Below are 17,770 nucleotides of genomic sequence, written 5' to 3'. Positions count from 1 at the left end.
TTCATACATTCAAATTTATACTTTTCCCTTATTTTTCTCCCTTTAGAATTAGAAAAAATATCCCACTTTTAAGATTTCCCTACTTTAAGATTAAGGGAAAAATTCTCCCATATTTTTGGCTAGTTCTATAGTTGTATGTACAATTTTTTGGTGCAAATGGATTTATTTTGGTCAAGTAGCAATATTAACTTTTTGTTCCAAATAGTGAACCAGTTGTTCCCACACTATATATTAAATGTTCAGTATGTCCCCCCCTCTTGATTCAGATGCTGACTTTATGTATCAATGGCTATGGAAGTATGGATTAATTGGGATTCCATTCTATTAATTCAATCTGTCTATCCATAAGCCAAAACCAAACTTCTTTATAATTCTCAAAAGGTTATCATTTGTCTCATATAAATTTTAAAAGTTTCCTTTCCATCAGTTGCATATATTTTTTATTGTCTTATATGTACTGTTTCCTTTGATATATTTTTAAATAGTTATTGCTTTTTCTGTGACACCATCTATGCACAGAGATGATTCTCCTTCAAAAATATACACTTTTTAAATTAGCTAAATCAAGTCTTTCAGAATGTTAAACAACGGTGGAAAGCAGTCATCACTGCATTGTTTCTAACTTTACTGGGAATACACAATGTTTTGTAATGAAAAGGTTTACCTTATTTTCATATATCTAAAATGCAAAAATCAGGGAGTTACCAGAATTTCAAAACTATTATTTTGTACTAAAAGATGAAATGGTAACTTTTTTCAGTTCTAAAGCATGTTAAACTTCCTAAATCAAGTTGCTATCTGACTAAGATATATTTGGGGATGACTTTTTTAGTTAAGAGAAATTTTATCTTTAAAGGTTATTACATGAGTTCTAGTACGTAAACAAGATTTTAGATCATATCATCTTTATGGCTTAAATATTTTTTGCTAACATTGTTTTTTTAAAAAAAGGAAGACATGCTAGAACACTCACGTAATTGTACGACAGCACTTTCTCCATTTGTTGCGATGTAGTGCAGTGTTTGTTCTCCATAATAAGAAGCTCCTGTCTTGTCAACCTCTGTACTAGCTATTACCAGCACAGCAGTAGCTGTTAATAGTAAAACTTTAATTAGACTTAAAACACAAAGTAACCTAATAGTGGTAACAAAAATACTAACAAATGTAAGAGAGCACATGTAAATTTTCACTAAGTAAGCAATGAAACTCTTTTCTCAACACATAGGAACATTAGTCTAGATTAATATTTGATAAGCAAAATAAAGATAAAATATTTATCATACCTTTTTTATTCCATAGCATTGTAACTTTATCCGCCTTAAAAAAACTTTTATTGGCTAAAGCTGCATGAGGCCCATCAAAGTTGGGGTACTGATATAACCTAACAAACGAAGGTGCACCTTTACTTCCTGGAACATAGACAGACACCTAAGATATACAGATATGAAACATTAGGTTTTTTTAAGCATATTAACTAAAATAGACAAGTTCTTATAGTCACTAAAAAATGGAAAAGGTTTACTTTCATAATATTCCACATGAATAAATAAAAACAGCAATTACCTTGTATGGTTGAGGTCCAGGTGATAATACAAAATCATTAATTTTTTGCAAATGCAGTTTGTTTGCAATGGTGCCTTGAAAAAAAGTAAATGGTGTTAGATTAATAAGAGAAGCCATTAGGCATATATTAAGTCCTGAATGAATTATAAAAGGTTAATGTAACTGTATTTATTAATATTCCTCATTATAGTTGCATGAGACAAAGCACCACAATGGAAAAGTTGAGATGAAGACAGACCTACTTGAATTCTTCCTTACTCACTAGCTATATGACCCTGGACAAGTAATGGGATTATATACCTACATCCTAGTAGTGGCTTTAAGTACAGTGCCAAGAACACTGTAAGTATTCAATAAATGTCAGTTTTGTTCTCTTTAGTCTATGAAGTAAGTTGTCATAGAGTCTTTTAGCTGGGACAGATGACCCTAAGCTGCTACTTATAGAATGTAGACAGGGAAATTCTTCATAAGTACATAAATTAATAGTGACGGTTACAACAATAGTAACATCAGTTGGTCTTTACTGAGTGATTACTCTGTGCCAGGTAGTCAGTCAAAATTCATGTTATGAACAATACTGCTTCCCAGCTAATGGAATCAAGAGCTATCACTCTTCCTTTGTTCAATTTTGGAGATGGATAGCTGTTCAAATGTAGCACACCAAATTGCCAAATTAGCAGTCCTTTTTGCATGCTCAAAAAGAAGTCAAGTAGAATAAAATCAGTAGGGCAGGAATGAATCTCAAAAGAGGAAAATGAAGTATACAGTTATAATGATTATGTGATAGGTGCTCAAATCAAATCAGCCTACCACCACTTTTGGTAAATGTTAGCAGTTATCAACTCCTATTCTATTCTAACGTGCTCAGAATGGGATATTGTGAGGACAAAAGGAACTGCAAACATTTTTCTTTCAAATTATTTTGGTAATTATGTTGTTCCTGTTGGTTTTGCTATTGTAAGAAAGCTATATGATTAATGTAGGATACAGCATATGGATAATTAACTATTATCCCTGGCATCCCAGAAAATCTGGATTGTTGGTTTTAGCAAGAGGTAAAACAGATGTAACAGAAAGAAGAATGTAAAAGGCTGTAGAAACAATGATTAGTGAGTAGCAATGATAATTGCTTACACTCAGACTGTGGTTGCTAAATACTATTTTCCATTAAAAAGAACCAGTCTTGGCCCTCCCTTGTGGCGCAGCGGGTTAAAGCACTGCACTGAGAAACTAAAGCCACCTCTGCATGAGTTCGATCCCCGCCTGCGCTGGAGGTGACCACATGGCGTGGCAGACCTCTCCTGACCCGCCCGCTGCTCCCCTCAGCAGTGTACTTCGTCGATCTGCCTGTTCTGCTTCCCGCTCTGTCCCTGGTGAATCCTCTCACCCTCCGCATCTCTGGCCTGTACCCCAGTTCTGTACGAATAAATAAATAAATCTTTAAAAAAAAAAAAGAACCAGTCTTGGAGAATTGGCTGATTCTCAGTATAAGGTAGAACACATACAAGATAATCTCGACTGACTAGTTTAATATGCAAATAGAGAAGCATTAAAGACTAATTGACCAAGGATAGAATACCTGGGCATCAATAATAATAATAATTATTACAATGGATTGAACACATCACGTATGTTTAAATCCATATGGCTGCGATGAAGATTACAAGAGAAAGAACTTATTAAAGGTGATGAAGGGAACAAAAATTATGCCGTCCCTATATAATTAGTATAGGTATCACTGGTATCACCATGAAGTTCTGAATGAAGCTCTTCTTAGGAACAATGTGGACTTCAATGTCAAGAATGTGGCTGTCAAAGATGTTTATGGTGGCAATATGGCTGGTGACAGCAAAAATGAGCCATCAATGGAAGCTACTAGTTACTAGCTCTGATGATTCTTCTAAACCATCCCAGCCAAATCTGTTCTGGAAATGTATCTGTGTGGGCTGTCACATATTGCTTGCAAGTTTGTTGAGCAGAAGATTGTTATTCTGGAGAAAAAATCTGGAATACGGCCCCTAAATTGTTGAAACCTAGTGATGCTACCATAGTTAATGTGGCTTCTGGCAAGCCCATGTATTCTGTAAGGTTCTCTAACTACCCACTTCTGGGTCATTTTGTTGTTTATGACATGAGGAAGGCAGTTGCTGTGGGCATCATCAAAGCAGTATATAATAAGGTAGTTGGAAGTGACAAGGTCACTAAATTTGCCAGGCAAGCTCAGAATGCTAAATATGACCCCCAATATCTGCCATCCAAGTCTTAATCAGTGATGAAGAAAGGTCTCAAGACCCTCCTTCGTGGCACAATGGGTTAGGACGCAGCACTGCAAGCTGGCCGCAACCAATTCAGTGTGAGTTCGATCCACTGCCCTGGAGGTGACCACATGGCAAGGCAGACCTCTCCTGACCCACCCGCTGCTCTCCTGCTTCGTCAACCTGCCTGTTCTGTTCCCTGTTCTGTCTCTGGTGAAGCCTCTCACCACCCCTGCACCTTTGGCTTGTACCCCAGCTCTGTATGAATAAATCTAAAAAAATAATAATAAAATAAAATTAAAAAAAAAAAGAATGGTCTCAAACTGTTCATCTCAATCAACCATTTAAGTTTAATACCAAAAGGCTGACTGATAACAAAGCATTATAAAATCTTTAGAAGGGAAGGAGAAGGTGTCGTAGACCACTTAAGTCTTTTGTTGTTTGTGAAAATTTCAAATTATTAATTTTTCAATCAGTAATTTGTATTGTAAACAATTTGACAAAAATCTATCACAGATTTTTTGAGAACCATTAAATCAAAGCTTAATGAGGAAAACAATTATTATTCAATTACATGTGAAGGACCTTATTTGAGTCCTGAGCTTTCAAAAAAAGAAAGGTAACATTTGCAATTATTAGAATTTATAATCGGGGGGAGGATCAAAATCAAAAAGCAAAGCAGGCAGCATTAGATTATATGGTAGTGGAGTAGAGGGCTCTTGGTGGTAGGCGCACTATGGCAACAATAACTGAAGTGGGGGGGAAGTCTACATTTAGATTAGACTCCTAATCTTCAGAGATGTATCATGAAATATTTACAGGCAAATTACATGATGTCTGGCATTTACTTTAGTGTAGAATAAGAGATGGCAGATGGATATTTACAAATGAGGTGGGATTGGTTGCAGGTAAATGGTTACAGGGACTAGGTGTCTATTTTTGTGTTTGAAATTCTTTACAATATAACATTTTAAGAATTGTGTCAGAGAATTTCAATAGTACTTAAACTAGAAATAGGTATTAGAATGTCTTCATTTAATAGCAACCACCAAATAGTAAAGCTATTATAAAAGAAAATGTTGGGCCTTCCCTGGTGGTGTAATGGGTTAGGATGCAGTACTGCAAGCTGGCACCAGCCACTACAGTACGAGTTCAATCCCTGGCCCCGGAGGTGACCCATATGGCGTGGCAGACCTCTCCTGACCTGCCAACTGTTCCCCTCAGCAGTGTACTTCGTGATCTGCCTGTTCTGCTCCACACTCTGTCTCTGGTAAAACCTCTCACTGCCCCTGCACCTCTGGCTTGCAACCCAATTCTGTATAAATAAATAAATAAAAAAAAAAAAAAAAAAAGAAAGAAAATCTTTGTTACAGAATTCACTATCTTTTAGATCTGAGTCATTCAAATGAATATAACAATTCTTAATATATTCCCCATAACTAGGAGATTCTATGATGCCATGTAAATCAACACAAATTATATTTTATAGCAAATAAATTACATAAATAACTTCATAAATATTTCCATACTAAAATTGTTGTTTTCAAAGAAGTGAACTTCATTGTTAACATTTCGGGCACATATAGTTTCATCTTCTGACCAGGATGGACACCTACATTGAAAAGTGAAAACATTTTGTAAAAAATTTTGACAGAACATCATAAGTTAAAATGCGATTAGTAACTTGTCAGTTATTAATAGTTTTATTGAACATATTTACTTAATAGGAAAATATTGTTCCTTTCCATTCAAATACTAAACAAAAAACTAACTTCACACTCACATATACAAAAATCCAGAGAGATCTAGATTTTGTTCTGACATTATTTTCTAAACCAATATCAGAGAAATAAATACTACATAATAAAGATATTTAAACTATTTTGTAAATAGTAATTTGAAGCATTTATTTACCAATTTTGCATTTTTTTCTGGATGAAAGACTTCAAACATGTACCAGTTTTCACATCATAAAGTTGTAGGTTGGGCATTCCAGCTGTGCCATCTTTAGCCGCTACAACAAAATTTTTATGGTAGTAATTAGCCTCTAACACTAGTAACAAAATTCATTCTTATAAAAATTTTGAATAAGATTATACAGAGCAAATAAAAGATTTGGATTAAAACAACTTTCCCTCTAGCTTTAAACCCATGAGTAAAGTGAAATAAAGTAATTCATCATCAAAATAAATTATTACATATTTTAAGAATACTTGAAATTTTTTACTAGTTTAACATCACTTTGCTATTCAATGGAATAACTGCCTATTAGGAAAGCTAAGTCTATCACTCAAACACACATGAAGCTAAATAAAACCACTCATGATTTGCACTAACTAAAGTTTTATACTTGGAAAATATAAAATTCATCACAGTACATGCCTCTTGGATAAACAAACCCAGGATGTTTATGACTGAAAAATGAAGTATTATCATATTTACTCAACCCTATATAGCTAGAAAATATTTTTTTATAACGGACCCTCCCTGGTGGTGCAAAAAGTTAAGGCGCAGCACTATGAAGCTACCCATACCCACTGCAACAGGAACTTGATTCCCAGCTAGTGATGTGATCCACATAGCACGCAGAACTCTCCTATCTCACCTGCTGCTCCCCCTCAGCAGTGTATTTCGGTCAATCCTCCTGTTCTGTTCCCCACTCTGTCTCAGTGAATCCTCTCACCCTCAGTACCTCTGGCATGTACCACAGTTCTTGTATGCATAAATAAATCAATCTTTGAAAAAGAAAATATTTCTTAAAATAAGCCCATATGCCAATATTTTATTACTCACTTTTGATCAAAGTTATATAAAATATTCATATGTATTATAGATCTTAAAAAGTAGGACATACCATTTCCTATATTCTGTTATTCCATACACATTCCTTAGATGCTGTGTCTGCCATACTTCCATTTTTATAATCATAATATAAATAAATTTTTGAACATCATTTTTATTGTTAATGTTGATACCTTCTTTATCCATTGGCTACCGACTTTTGAAATTATTTATAGAGTACATTGTATTTGAAGCCTATAAGGTTGTTGATTAAAAATATTCACAAACACTATTTATTATCACTAAGATTACTTTATTGCATGGTTAAGAACTTTTTCTTTTCCCTCCACTTAACTAGTCCTGCCAGAATATTTTTACAATTGTAAAATACTTACTCGTGTAAGGCTGCCATGTTGCCAGGACAGTGTTTTTTGGCGAGAACTCTAAGCAAACTGTCTTTGGGAGGTCGAAGGAGTGCAGTAATCCCTTGTTAGTGACACTGATAACATTTACTCTGGTTTCAAAAGAAATTACTTCAGCAATGAAAAATCGTTTTACAATAACCAGTGCTATCCGAAACATTAGTATCTCTTTTCAAATATGGATCACTCTAAAGTGTTCATTTAAAAAAAAAGATCAATTTTCAGTTAGTTTTAGATAATATCCAGTAAACACCTTAACTCAAAAAATGTCTACAATTTTACCAAATGGCTGCATATGAGGTTGGTGTAGTACAGAATTAGAAAGTCACAACAGATGCTTTCACCTTTAGCTGAAAAGCAGCAGACCTTTAACTGACAAAGCTAACCAACAGACAAGCAGAGTTACATTAAACCAAGGGGGGGGGGAGCATATTTTTTAATTTGAGTAAACGGAAACTTCAGCAAGCTAAGAAAATTAGCAAGGAGATTTCTGGTGTCAATTAAATTTTCAAAAGCAGCCCCTAGAAGATATAATTGTAGCCTTTGGGTAAGACAGCCATTTTGACAATGCTAATCATTCCACCCACGAGCAAGGAAAGCAAGGAATATCTTTCCGTTTCTTTGTGTGTCTTCTGTTTAACAATGACTTAGTTTTCTTTGTATAGGTCCTTTATCTACTATGTGAGATTTACACCTACATATTTAGTTTTGAGTTAGGTGTTTTTCCTTTGATGTACTGTCATGGGATTCTTTTCTTAATTTCTACTTCTACCTCACTGTTCGCATATGGAAATTCACTGATTTTTGCTTATTGATTTCACAACCTGCCACATTACTGAACTGATTGTTTCAATTAGTCTTTCAGTACAGTCTTCAGGGATCATTATGAATGATTATGTTGTCTCCAAATGATGGCTTTACTCCTTTCCATTTGGCATTCCTTTTATATCTTTCTCTTGCCTAATTACTCTAGCTAGGACTTCCAGTTTTATGTTGAGTAAGAGTAGTGAAAGAACATCCCTGTCCTGTACCAAAAGATTTGGATTAAAACAACTTTCCCTCTAGCTTGAAACCCATGAATAAAATGAAATGAAGTAATTTCATCATCAAAATAAATTATTACATAATTTACTGTTCAATGGAATAACTGCCTACTAGGAAAGCTTTATCGCTCACACGCGTGCACATACACACACACAAAGCTAAATAAAACCACTCATGATTTGCAATTAACTAGTTTTATACTTGCGGGCTTTCTGCATTTCACTGTTGAAAATGATGTTAGCTGTAGGCCTGTCATATTGGCCTTTATTATGTTGAAGGAATTTCCATTTATCCACAGTTTTTCAAGGGTTTTCATCATAAATGATGTTGAATCTTAACAAGTGCTTTCTTAGCATCTTTACTGATTTCATCATATATTTTTATCTTCCTCCATTGCTAGGCTGAATTATGCTGATATTCAGATGTTGAACCACACTTGTGTCCCTCATATAAATCCCCCCTTGGTCATGATGTGTAATACTCTTAATGTACTATTGGATATTGTTTGCTAACATTTTATTGAGGATTTTGCATCTGTTCATTAGGAAAATTCGTAGTTTTTCTTTTTTCTGTCTTTGCCTGGTTTGGTATTAGAATAATGTTAGCCTCATAAAAGTTGTTTGGAAGTAAGCTGGATAAAGCAGAAATAGAAAACCTAAACAAAAAATCACAATGAAATTAAACCTAATCAAAATCAGCCAAAATCAAAAGCTCATAATGGGACAAATGAGTTCTACCAAATGTTCAAAGATAATTAGTGCCTACCCTACAAAAACTGTTCTAAAAAATTAAGGAAGAAGGAATACTACCAAATATGTTTTCTGAAGCCAACATTACACTAACACTGAAACCAAAGACAACACAAAAAAAGAAAACTACAGGCCAGTCTCCCTAATGAACACTAATGCAAAAATCCTCAATAAAATCTAGCAAAAGAATCCAACAATGTGTCAAAAGGATGATACACCATAGCCAAGTAGGATTTATTATAGGGGCACAAGAATGGTTCAACATCCAAAATTCAATTAATGTAATCCAACACATCAAAAAAAGAAAAACAAAAACCATGCGATCATGCCAGTAGATGCTGAGAAAATTCTTAATGGTGAGAAGTTGAAAGCCTTCATGTGAAGACCTGGAACAAGACAAGGATGTCCACCTCACTACTGCTTTTCCACTAATACTGGAAGTCCTACTCAGAGCAATAAAGCAAGACAGTGTATACAAAGAATCCAAATATGGGGAGAAGTAAATCACTATTTGCAGATAATATATAGAGAACCCTAGAAACTCTGCAGAAAAGCTCATTAAAATAATAAATCAGTTTAGTAAGGTAGAGGATACAAAATCAACACACAAAAATATATCAGTTGCCTTCTTATATGTAAACAGCCAGTCTGAAGAAGAAATTAAAAACAAAACAAAATAAAAACCATCCCTTTCACAATTGTACCCCCCCCTCCAAAATTAAATACCTAGGAATAAACCTAACAAAGGAAGTGAGTGGCCTATACAAAGACTCTAATAAAACATTGTTAAAAGAAATAGAAGACACAAACAGAAAGATATCCCCTACTCATAACTTTATCAAAGTGGCCATCCTACCACAAGCAATTTATAGATTCAAAACAATTCCTATAAAAATCTGAATGTCATTCTTTAAAGAAACAGAAAAATACTGATGGAATTCATATGGAATAACAAAAACCTCATAGCCAAAAGGAGAATGGAGGCATTACACTCCCAAACTTCAAACAATACTACAAAGCCATAATAATTAAAGCAGTATTGTCCTGGACATAAACAGATCCACAGACCAATAGAATTGAAATAACTCAGAAATAAAGCCACACGTATATGGACAACTAATCTATAACAAAGGAACAAAGAATATGCAATAGAATAAAGATAATCTGTTCAATAAATGGGTGCTGAGAAAAATGGGCCATCACATACAAAAGAATGAAGCTAGACCACTACCTCACACCATGCACAACTCAAAATGGATAAAAGATTTGAAACCATTAAATGTATAGAAGAAAACAAAAGCAAACTACTCCATGATATACATCTCAGAAAACTCTATACAAACTCATCCCCCAAAGCAAAAAAAGTGAAGAAAAAGATAAACAATGGGGATTATTTCGAACTAAAAAGCTTCTTGCATCAAGAGATAGTAGTCAAAACAAAGAGATACCCTACTGATTGGGAAGATTTTAGGATTCCATGCAACTAATAAGGGACTGATTTCAAAGATCTATAAATTGCTCATAAGACTCAACAAAAACAAAGCAAACAATCCTGTCAAGAGCTAAAGAGATATTTTTCCAAAGAGGAAATGCAAATGACCAACAGTTATATGAAAACAAACAAAAAAAACCTCCACATCACTTACAATTGGGGAAAATGCAAATCAAAACCACAATGAAATAACACCTCACACCAGTCAGAATAGTCAGAATACTCCATATTAAAAAAACTAGATACAACAAATACTAGTGAGGATGTTGAGTAAAAGGGACTCTTCTATACTGGTAAGAATACAAACTAGTCCAATAACTGTGGAAAGCTGTGTGGAGTGTAGAGGTTCCTCAAATTACTAAGGAGATACCATGATCCAACAATTCTATTCCTAGGAATCTACACAAAGGACACAAAGGTTATTAACTCAAAGGAATACCTGCACTCCTATGTTCACTGCAGCATTATTTAAAATAGCTAAGAGATGGAATCAAACTAAATGCCCCAAAACAGACTGCATGTATATAAGATGTGGTGTAAATGTGCAACGGAATACTATTCAGCAATCAAAAAGGATAAACTTATGCCATTTGCAACAACATGGATAGAGCTGGAGGAGATTATTCTCAGTGAAATAAATCAGAAGGTAAATGAAAAATACTGGTTTCATTTACTAGGAGGAGTATAGGAATAAGGAATCAGGGAAAAGAAAAAAGAGAAAAAACCTACAGGCAACTATAAATCAGAAACATTCACCAGGGAGAGCAATAAAAACAGTGTGGGAAGAGCCCAAAAGCCTATGGCGAGGGTTCACAGGAGACTTTGTTGTGTGAATTTTATGGGGACTCCACCTGAGAGATGAAAGTAAACTTACAAAAATGAATACTGATGTAAAATTCACATATAGATACAAATAGGAAAAAAAAGTTGTTTGGAAATATGCCTTCGCTCTCAATTTTTTTAAAGCGTTTGAACAAGATAGGTAAAGTTCACCTTTGAAGGTTTGGTAGAACTTACTTATGATACAGTCAGGTCCTAGATTTTTGTTTTTTGAGTGAGTTTCAATTTCCTTGCTTGTGACTAGTCTATTCAGGTTTTCCATTTCTTCCTTATTTAGTCTTGGATTATGGAATAATTCCAAGAATTTAACCATCTTTTCTTGGTTATTGAAACTTATTAGCATCTAAGTGTTCATAGTAATCTCTTATTATCCTTTGAATTTCTATCGTGTCTGTGTAACTACTCTTTCATTTCTGAGTTTTCTTCCTATGTGTGCGGTGAATCTAACTAAAAGTATGTCAATTATGTTTATTTTTTCAAAGAACCAACCAGCTTCTGGCTTTATTTTGTCTTTAGAATGTTCTTTTAATTTTTAATTAATTTATGCTCTAATTTTTTATTATGTCCTTTATTCTATCTTTTGGTTTCACTTATTCTCCTTTTTCTAGTTTCTTGAGTTGAGAGATAAGATTATTTGAATTTTCTTACTTCTTGATGTGGGACAACATATCTGTATACTTTCCTTTTAGTACTGCTTTTGCTGTGCCCTATTGGTCATGTCCTCATTGTCATTTGTCTCTAGGTATTTTTTTTCACTGATTTCCTCATTCACCAAACAGTCTCTCTCTTATAGAGGTTTCCTTGCTTTCTTTCCAATTCATTGTAGTCACAGATGATGATTAGTATGATTTCAATCTTTATGAATTTGTTGATACTTGTGTCCATGTCATCAATCCTGAAGAATGCCCTTTAGAAATGTACTTGAGAAAAAATTTTTATTCAGCTTTGTGGGAGTGCAAGGCCCTATATATGCCTAAATAGGGTCATGTGGTCTAATTCTTTAAGGCTGTTGTGCCTTCCATTTTCTGTCTAGTTGATTTGTCCAGTGGTGAAAGCACGGTATTGAAGTCTACTGCTACAAATGCATTTTCTCCAATATCTGTTTTCAGAATTGATATAACTGTTTAATATATTACACTGCGGGCCCTCCCGGGTGGCGCAGCGGATTAAAGCACTGCACTACGAAGCTTAAGCCACTTCCTCATGAGTTTGATTCCCACCTGCCCCGGAGGAGTCCACATGGAGTGGCAGACCTCTCCTGACCCGCCCGCGGCTCCCCTCAGCAGTGTACTTCGTCAATCTGCCTGTTCTGTTCCCCATTCTGTCTCTGGTGAATCCTCTCACCCTCCGCATCTCTAGCCTGTACCCCAGTTCTATATGAATTAAATAAATCTTTAAAAAAAAATATATATTACACTGCTCCTTCATTTGGTAAACATATTTTAATAACAATATGTCTTTTCATATAGTTCCTTAATAACTCTATTTTTAGAAGACCAGTTTTATAATTTGGTTAGTTTATATAACTTAGACCACATTACACATACTTTTGAATGACTTACCAACACTTAGAAGATATACTTTTATAGGCAATAAAGCTTTAGTAGTAATAGCTGGAGAAGTTTCTACTAATTTAACAGCAAAATATAAAGTATCTGAATTTAAGGTAAACAAGCAAAGATAACTACTCTTTAAGCCTTATGCAGAACTTACATCTTAATTAGTAACTTAAAGCACTATTTAAAACAATCTCTCAGGCTGTTCTGCACTAATTTAGTTGCCCTTTGGTATATGCTATTTTTCAATTCTAAGTAACTAATAATGCAAACAAAGCATGGGATATACTTTAAAAATGCTGAATGAAAATTATGTTGGAGATATTCCAACTATATCATGACATTAAAAAATAAACTATTAACGACAGTCAACTACTTATCATTCAAGTAAGGCTAGCTATGTTTTATATTCTTCATCATCATTTCTCTCTCTCTCTCTCTCTCTCACACACACACACAGATATATATGTTTTATATTCTTCATCATCATTTCTCTCTCTCTCACACACACACAGATATATAAATGAACACTAACTTTTCTCCATTGCCCCAGGCAAACAAGGTTCCATCCTTACTAAAGATATAGACTTTACAGTTTTTTCCAGATTCTCTGAAAATAACAAGAAAAAAAAAGTTTAAATATTAGGCATTTGTGTTTACTTTTTAAAAATCTTATTGAAAATAAATACACTGTTGTACTAACTTAATAAGAACTTACATAAATTAAAAAAAATTCCAAAGTGATTAGTTTCCAAAATATTTTATCTATTAAAAAATCAGTATTATTACCTATTTTATTCTACAAATACAAACTATCGATTTTCTGTTAACAAAATACATTTAAGAGTTTTTGCATGCTATCATGTAGTTCATATCATCAACTCAGTGTAAAACTTGGTTTCTTTTATTCCATTTTAATAAAACAATACAAGATTCAAAGTCAAAACTATACATTATCAAAATTTATTCATCAACAAGCTACCTGCATGCTGCTCTCTTGTCCCCTATGTATAATCTCTTTTATTAATTTCTGTATTTACCTTTTCATTGTTTCTTTGGAGAAAAAAAATATCAATCTAGATATGTATTTTTATAAATATATATACAGACATATATAAACACACACATATTAAAATTTTCTTCCTCTTTTAGATCTTTTCATTCCGATTTCAGAAAGGCTGTGTGTGGGCAGTGGTTTAGTAATTATATTCACAAGGTTTTCTTCATTCTAAGATGAAATTCTTAAGCCTGAAGCTTGAACTCATTACACTCTTGTCCACACTTTTTCTTGGAATTATTCTCCCAACCTTTTAAACATGCTTAGGCTATTATTTTCAAATCTAAAGATCATTTTTGATAGAGAATAAGAATCTACTAAATGCCCTATTAATATTATATAAAATGTTCCAAGAAACTAGCTTTTCTATTCTTTTCCTTCTTGTTCAGAATATAATAAAAGTAACAGAATGTTATTACATACTGCCCTCAAACATCACTCAATAAAATAAGACATACCTTTGAAACACAGTGCTTTCTGTAAAATGTGGTGGTCCATTCACCATATATAGTCCTTCTGATCCTCGAACTAAAGAAATTCAATGAAAAATACTCAGTTATAAAAGTTTTAAAAACTTTTCAGTCAAAATGTCAAATTATTGGGCCTTCCTGCTGACACAGTCATTAAGTCTCAGCACTATCAAACTACTGCAGCATCAGTTTCATCCCCAGGTAGGGAGCTGACCCACATGGTGCAGCAGACCTCTCCCACTGCTCCCCTCAGCAGTATATTTCAATAGATCCACCTTTTCTGTTCCCTATTTTTCTCTGATGAGTCCTCTCACTCTATACCTCTGGTCTACATCCCAGTTCTTGTATGCATGAATACATCCTTTTTTTAAAGCCAAATTATCAAACATTTCACAAAACTACAAAGTGTCAGCATGTAAGGGTACATTGGGCAATAAATCATACATGTGCTGAGAAATAAACAGGTAATAAAAAGAAGTAAATGGCCCCCAAAAGCTCATATTGACACCCTAACCCCAATGTGATGGCATCTGGATATGAGAGTCTCTAGTGGGTAATTAAATCATGCGAGTGGAGCCCTTATGAATGGGATTAGTGCCCTTATAAAAAGGAGTCCAGAAAGATAGCTAACTCTCTCCCTTATGAGGATACAGTAAGAAGTTGGCAGTCTGCAGTCCAAAAGAAGAGTCCTCATCAGAAGCCAACCATGCTAGCACACCGATCTCAGTCTTCCTACCTCTAGAACCTTAGAAATACAATTTCTGTTACTTAGAAACTATCCAGTCTCTAGTATTTGTAATAGCAACTCAAATCCAGACAGGCAACATCCCTCTTAATTCTTTTCCTACAAAGTATACTTCAGTCTCCAAAACAACTACTTCAACAAATTCATTTTTATCTATTAACAAGTTTATGCATGTGCATTAAGATACAACATTTATACTTAGGACATTCTTTCATTCAAATGGAAAAGTGATTTTAGTATTATTTCCACATTATTTTCTCATCTCTTCTAATTTCTCACAGAATCAGAAACTGAGTCTAGGGCCTCCCTGGTGGCACAGGGATTAAAGACACAGCACTATCAAGCTATTGCTACCCACTGCAGCACGAGTTTGGTGCCCTGCCAGGGAGCTGATACACATGACACAGTAGACTTCCTGTTTTGTCCACTGCTCCCCTCAGCAGTATATTTCAGTAGATCCACCTGTTCTGCTCCCTACTCTAGCTGGTGAATTCTCTCCCCTCCCACACCTGTGGCCTACACCCCAAGTCTTATATGCATTAAGTGAATACAGCTTTTAAAAAATAGAAAGAAACTGAGTGTAATTTCAATCCTCTTTGTAGAAGCTTACTCTCTCAATAATTTTTATATAGAAATTCAAAATTTGGGAGCCCTCACTGGTGGCACTAGGAAACTATCCGCAACCACTGAGTTCAATCCCTGGCCAGGGGAGTGACCCACATTGAATGGTCGACCTCTCCTGACCTGCCTGCTGTTCCCCTGATCAGCAGTATTTTAGTAGATCTGAGTGGTCTGCTCCCCACTTTGTCTCTGGTGTATCCTCTCACTCCCCTGTATCAGTTCTTGTTTGCATAAATAAAAATAAACCTTTAAAAAAAAATTCAAAATTTTACATGTCACTAGTGAAAGGCAAGTTGTGCTATAGTAAAAAGACATGAACTAAAATTCATAATTTCCCAAACTAAGACAGCAAGAAGGACAAGTCACATTCATTTACTGAAGTCCCCAATGGCAGTGATATCCTAAAAAATTAAAGTGGAACAAAGTTCAAGATTAAGTAAACAAAATCATCTTTAGAATTATATTTTTTTAAATGACTGATTTAGAAGCTTTTAAGGTTGAACAAAGCAAATTGATTCATTCATTAATGTGTATTGGGGAGAAAAAAAACTACCTATCAGACCCACGCTGAACTTTGGAGATATTACAGGAAGTTCACCATTGTCCCTCATTCATCAAATAACTCATTAAATATAGGAAATGCTTTAATTGTACTTAGTGCAACAAGAAAAGATAAAAGGAGCTAACATTAAAAAAGGGGAATTTTGTTCTAAATATGGAAGGGCAGGAAAAGTATAATGAAGTGATTTGTGTACTGAGATCTACAGGATCAATTAGCAGTTAACAAGCAAAGACACTGTAACAAATGAAAAACTGTGGCAAGAGCTGATGGAGAATCAGAGGAATGAAAAGGTCTATGGATTGTAAGAAAATAGGGCTTCGATCAGTTAGGTGATGTGGGTTTATAGCTTATGATGAAAGATGGGAAACTACAAAGGGATTTTAGGCAGATTTCTAAAACCAGATTCACATTTTGAAAAAGTCAAATTAGAATAGTGTAGAAAATGAACTGGAAGAGTGTAAAAGTGGATATGGCATACTGAATATTCAAGATGGTTCTGCCATTGCCCTATCAGACAGATTATAGAAAGCTGGACTAGGGTGGGATAGCAGAAACGGAAGTAGAGAATGACTGCTCAGTGTTTAGTAAATAAAACTGAAAGGATTTAGTGATGAGTTACCATTTTATCAACTGGAAATCTTACTAGTAGTAAGAAAAGTTGAAAAGCAAGTTTTAATGAAATCCATGGTTACAACCATACCAGCTTGCTATTCACAAGTCACTCACTCTCTTATGGTTAATGGGAAAGCAAGCTGGCTGATAAATAGGGGCCACTCTTGGCTCTAAATTTGATCTCCATTTTCCTTTCCTTGTCAAGGGGTAGTTCTCAAAACACTAATTTTCTATCTGAGAATTAACCAACTCCATTTTCACATATTAAAAATTATACAATTTATGGTCCAAAGTAAATATTTTTGTTTTTGAGATTTAATATATTTATGCATACAAGAACTGGGTGTAGGATGAGAGGTTTCACCAGAGACAGTGAGGAGCAGAACATGTGGACTGCTAAGGGGAGCAGTGGGTGGCACAACACGAGAGGTCTGATGGGCCACGTGGTTAAGTTAGCTCCCTGGCTGGGGATCCAATTCAAGCTCTAGTGGCTACAGAAAGCTTCACAGTGCTAACACTTAACCCTTATGTCACCAAATAAGAGTTTAAAAAAAAAGTAAAATGAGGAACAAGATATAAATATACCTCCTCAAGATATTTCCACTCCAGAGGAGATGGAAAATAAGTAAACACATAAATGCAAAATGAGTATCTGGTTAGAAATCTAGAAGTATATCGGTTACTATGTTTCCTCATATGAAAAACTAGACTGAGTTGCCAAACTGCTGTGGATAGTGTGCTCTTGAATGGAAAGCAGCCTAGCAACAAGACTTCATATATCAAAACCTGAATTCTTGACACCATGGCCTACAAAGCTCTATGTGATCTGGCCCCTGCAGAGCTCTATGTACTAGGCAGTAGTCATTTAAAATAAAGCATCCCAAACACCCAAAAGTAGATGACTGCATTAAAAATATGTGGTACAGGCCCTCCCTGGTGGCCCAGTGGGTTAAAGCACTGCACTAAGAAGCTGAAACCACTTCTGCATGAGTTCGATTCCC

At 34.7% G+C, this 17,770-nt stretch overlaps 1 protein-coding gene across 6 annotated transcripts in view; it reads right to left on the bottom strand.

Moving 5' to 3' along the window:
* The window catches only part of EIF2A (eukaryotic translation initiation factor 2A, 65kDa), a 44,399-nt gene that overhangs the window by 11,293 nt on the left and 15,336 nt on the right, over positions 1-17,770 (bottom strand). For 3 of the 6 annotated variants that reach the window (XM_012733234.1, XM_004674915.2, XM_012733232.1), the window contains exons 2-9: positions 14,218-14,287; positions 13,238-13,312; positions 6,995-7,113; positions 5,733-5,832; positions 5,348-5,430; positions 1,564-1,637; positions 1,284-1,428; positions 974-1,090 (exon numbers count right to left, since the gene is read on the bottom strand). In XM_012733234.1, coding sequence (XP_012588688.1) covers positions 974-1,090; positions 1,284-1,428; positions 1,564-1,637; positions 5,348-5,430; positions 5,733-5,832; positions 6,995-7,113; positions 13,238-13,312; positions 14,218-14,264 — 760 coding nt within the window. In that variant the 5' untranslated portion in view covers positions 14,265-14,287. The remainder of the gene's footprint in view (positions 1-973; positions 1,091-1,283; positions 1,429-1,563; positions 1,638-5,347; positions 5,431-5,732; positions 5,833-6,994; positions 7,114-13,237; positions 13,313-14,217; positions 14,288-17,770) is intronic. The other 3 variants (XM_012733247.1, XM_012733237.1, XM_012733241.1) reach the window with 1 other exon arrangement.

This window comes from Condylura cristata, unplaced genomic scaffold (genome assembly GCF_000260355.1).
Source record: "Condylura cristata isolate star-nosed mole 26May11 unplaced genomic scaffold, ConCri1.0 scaffold00003, whole genome shotgun sequence".
Lineage (NCBI taxonomy): Eukaryota > Metazoa > Chordata > Mammalia > Eulipotyphla > Talpidae > Condylura > Condylura cristata.
The sequence above is the reverse complement of the archived record's forward strand: the minus strand, read 5'-3'. Positions and strand labels throughout refer to the sequence as shown.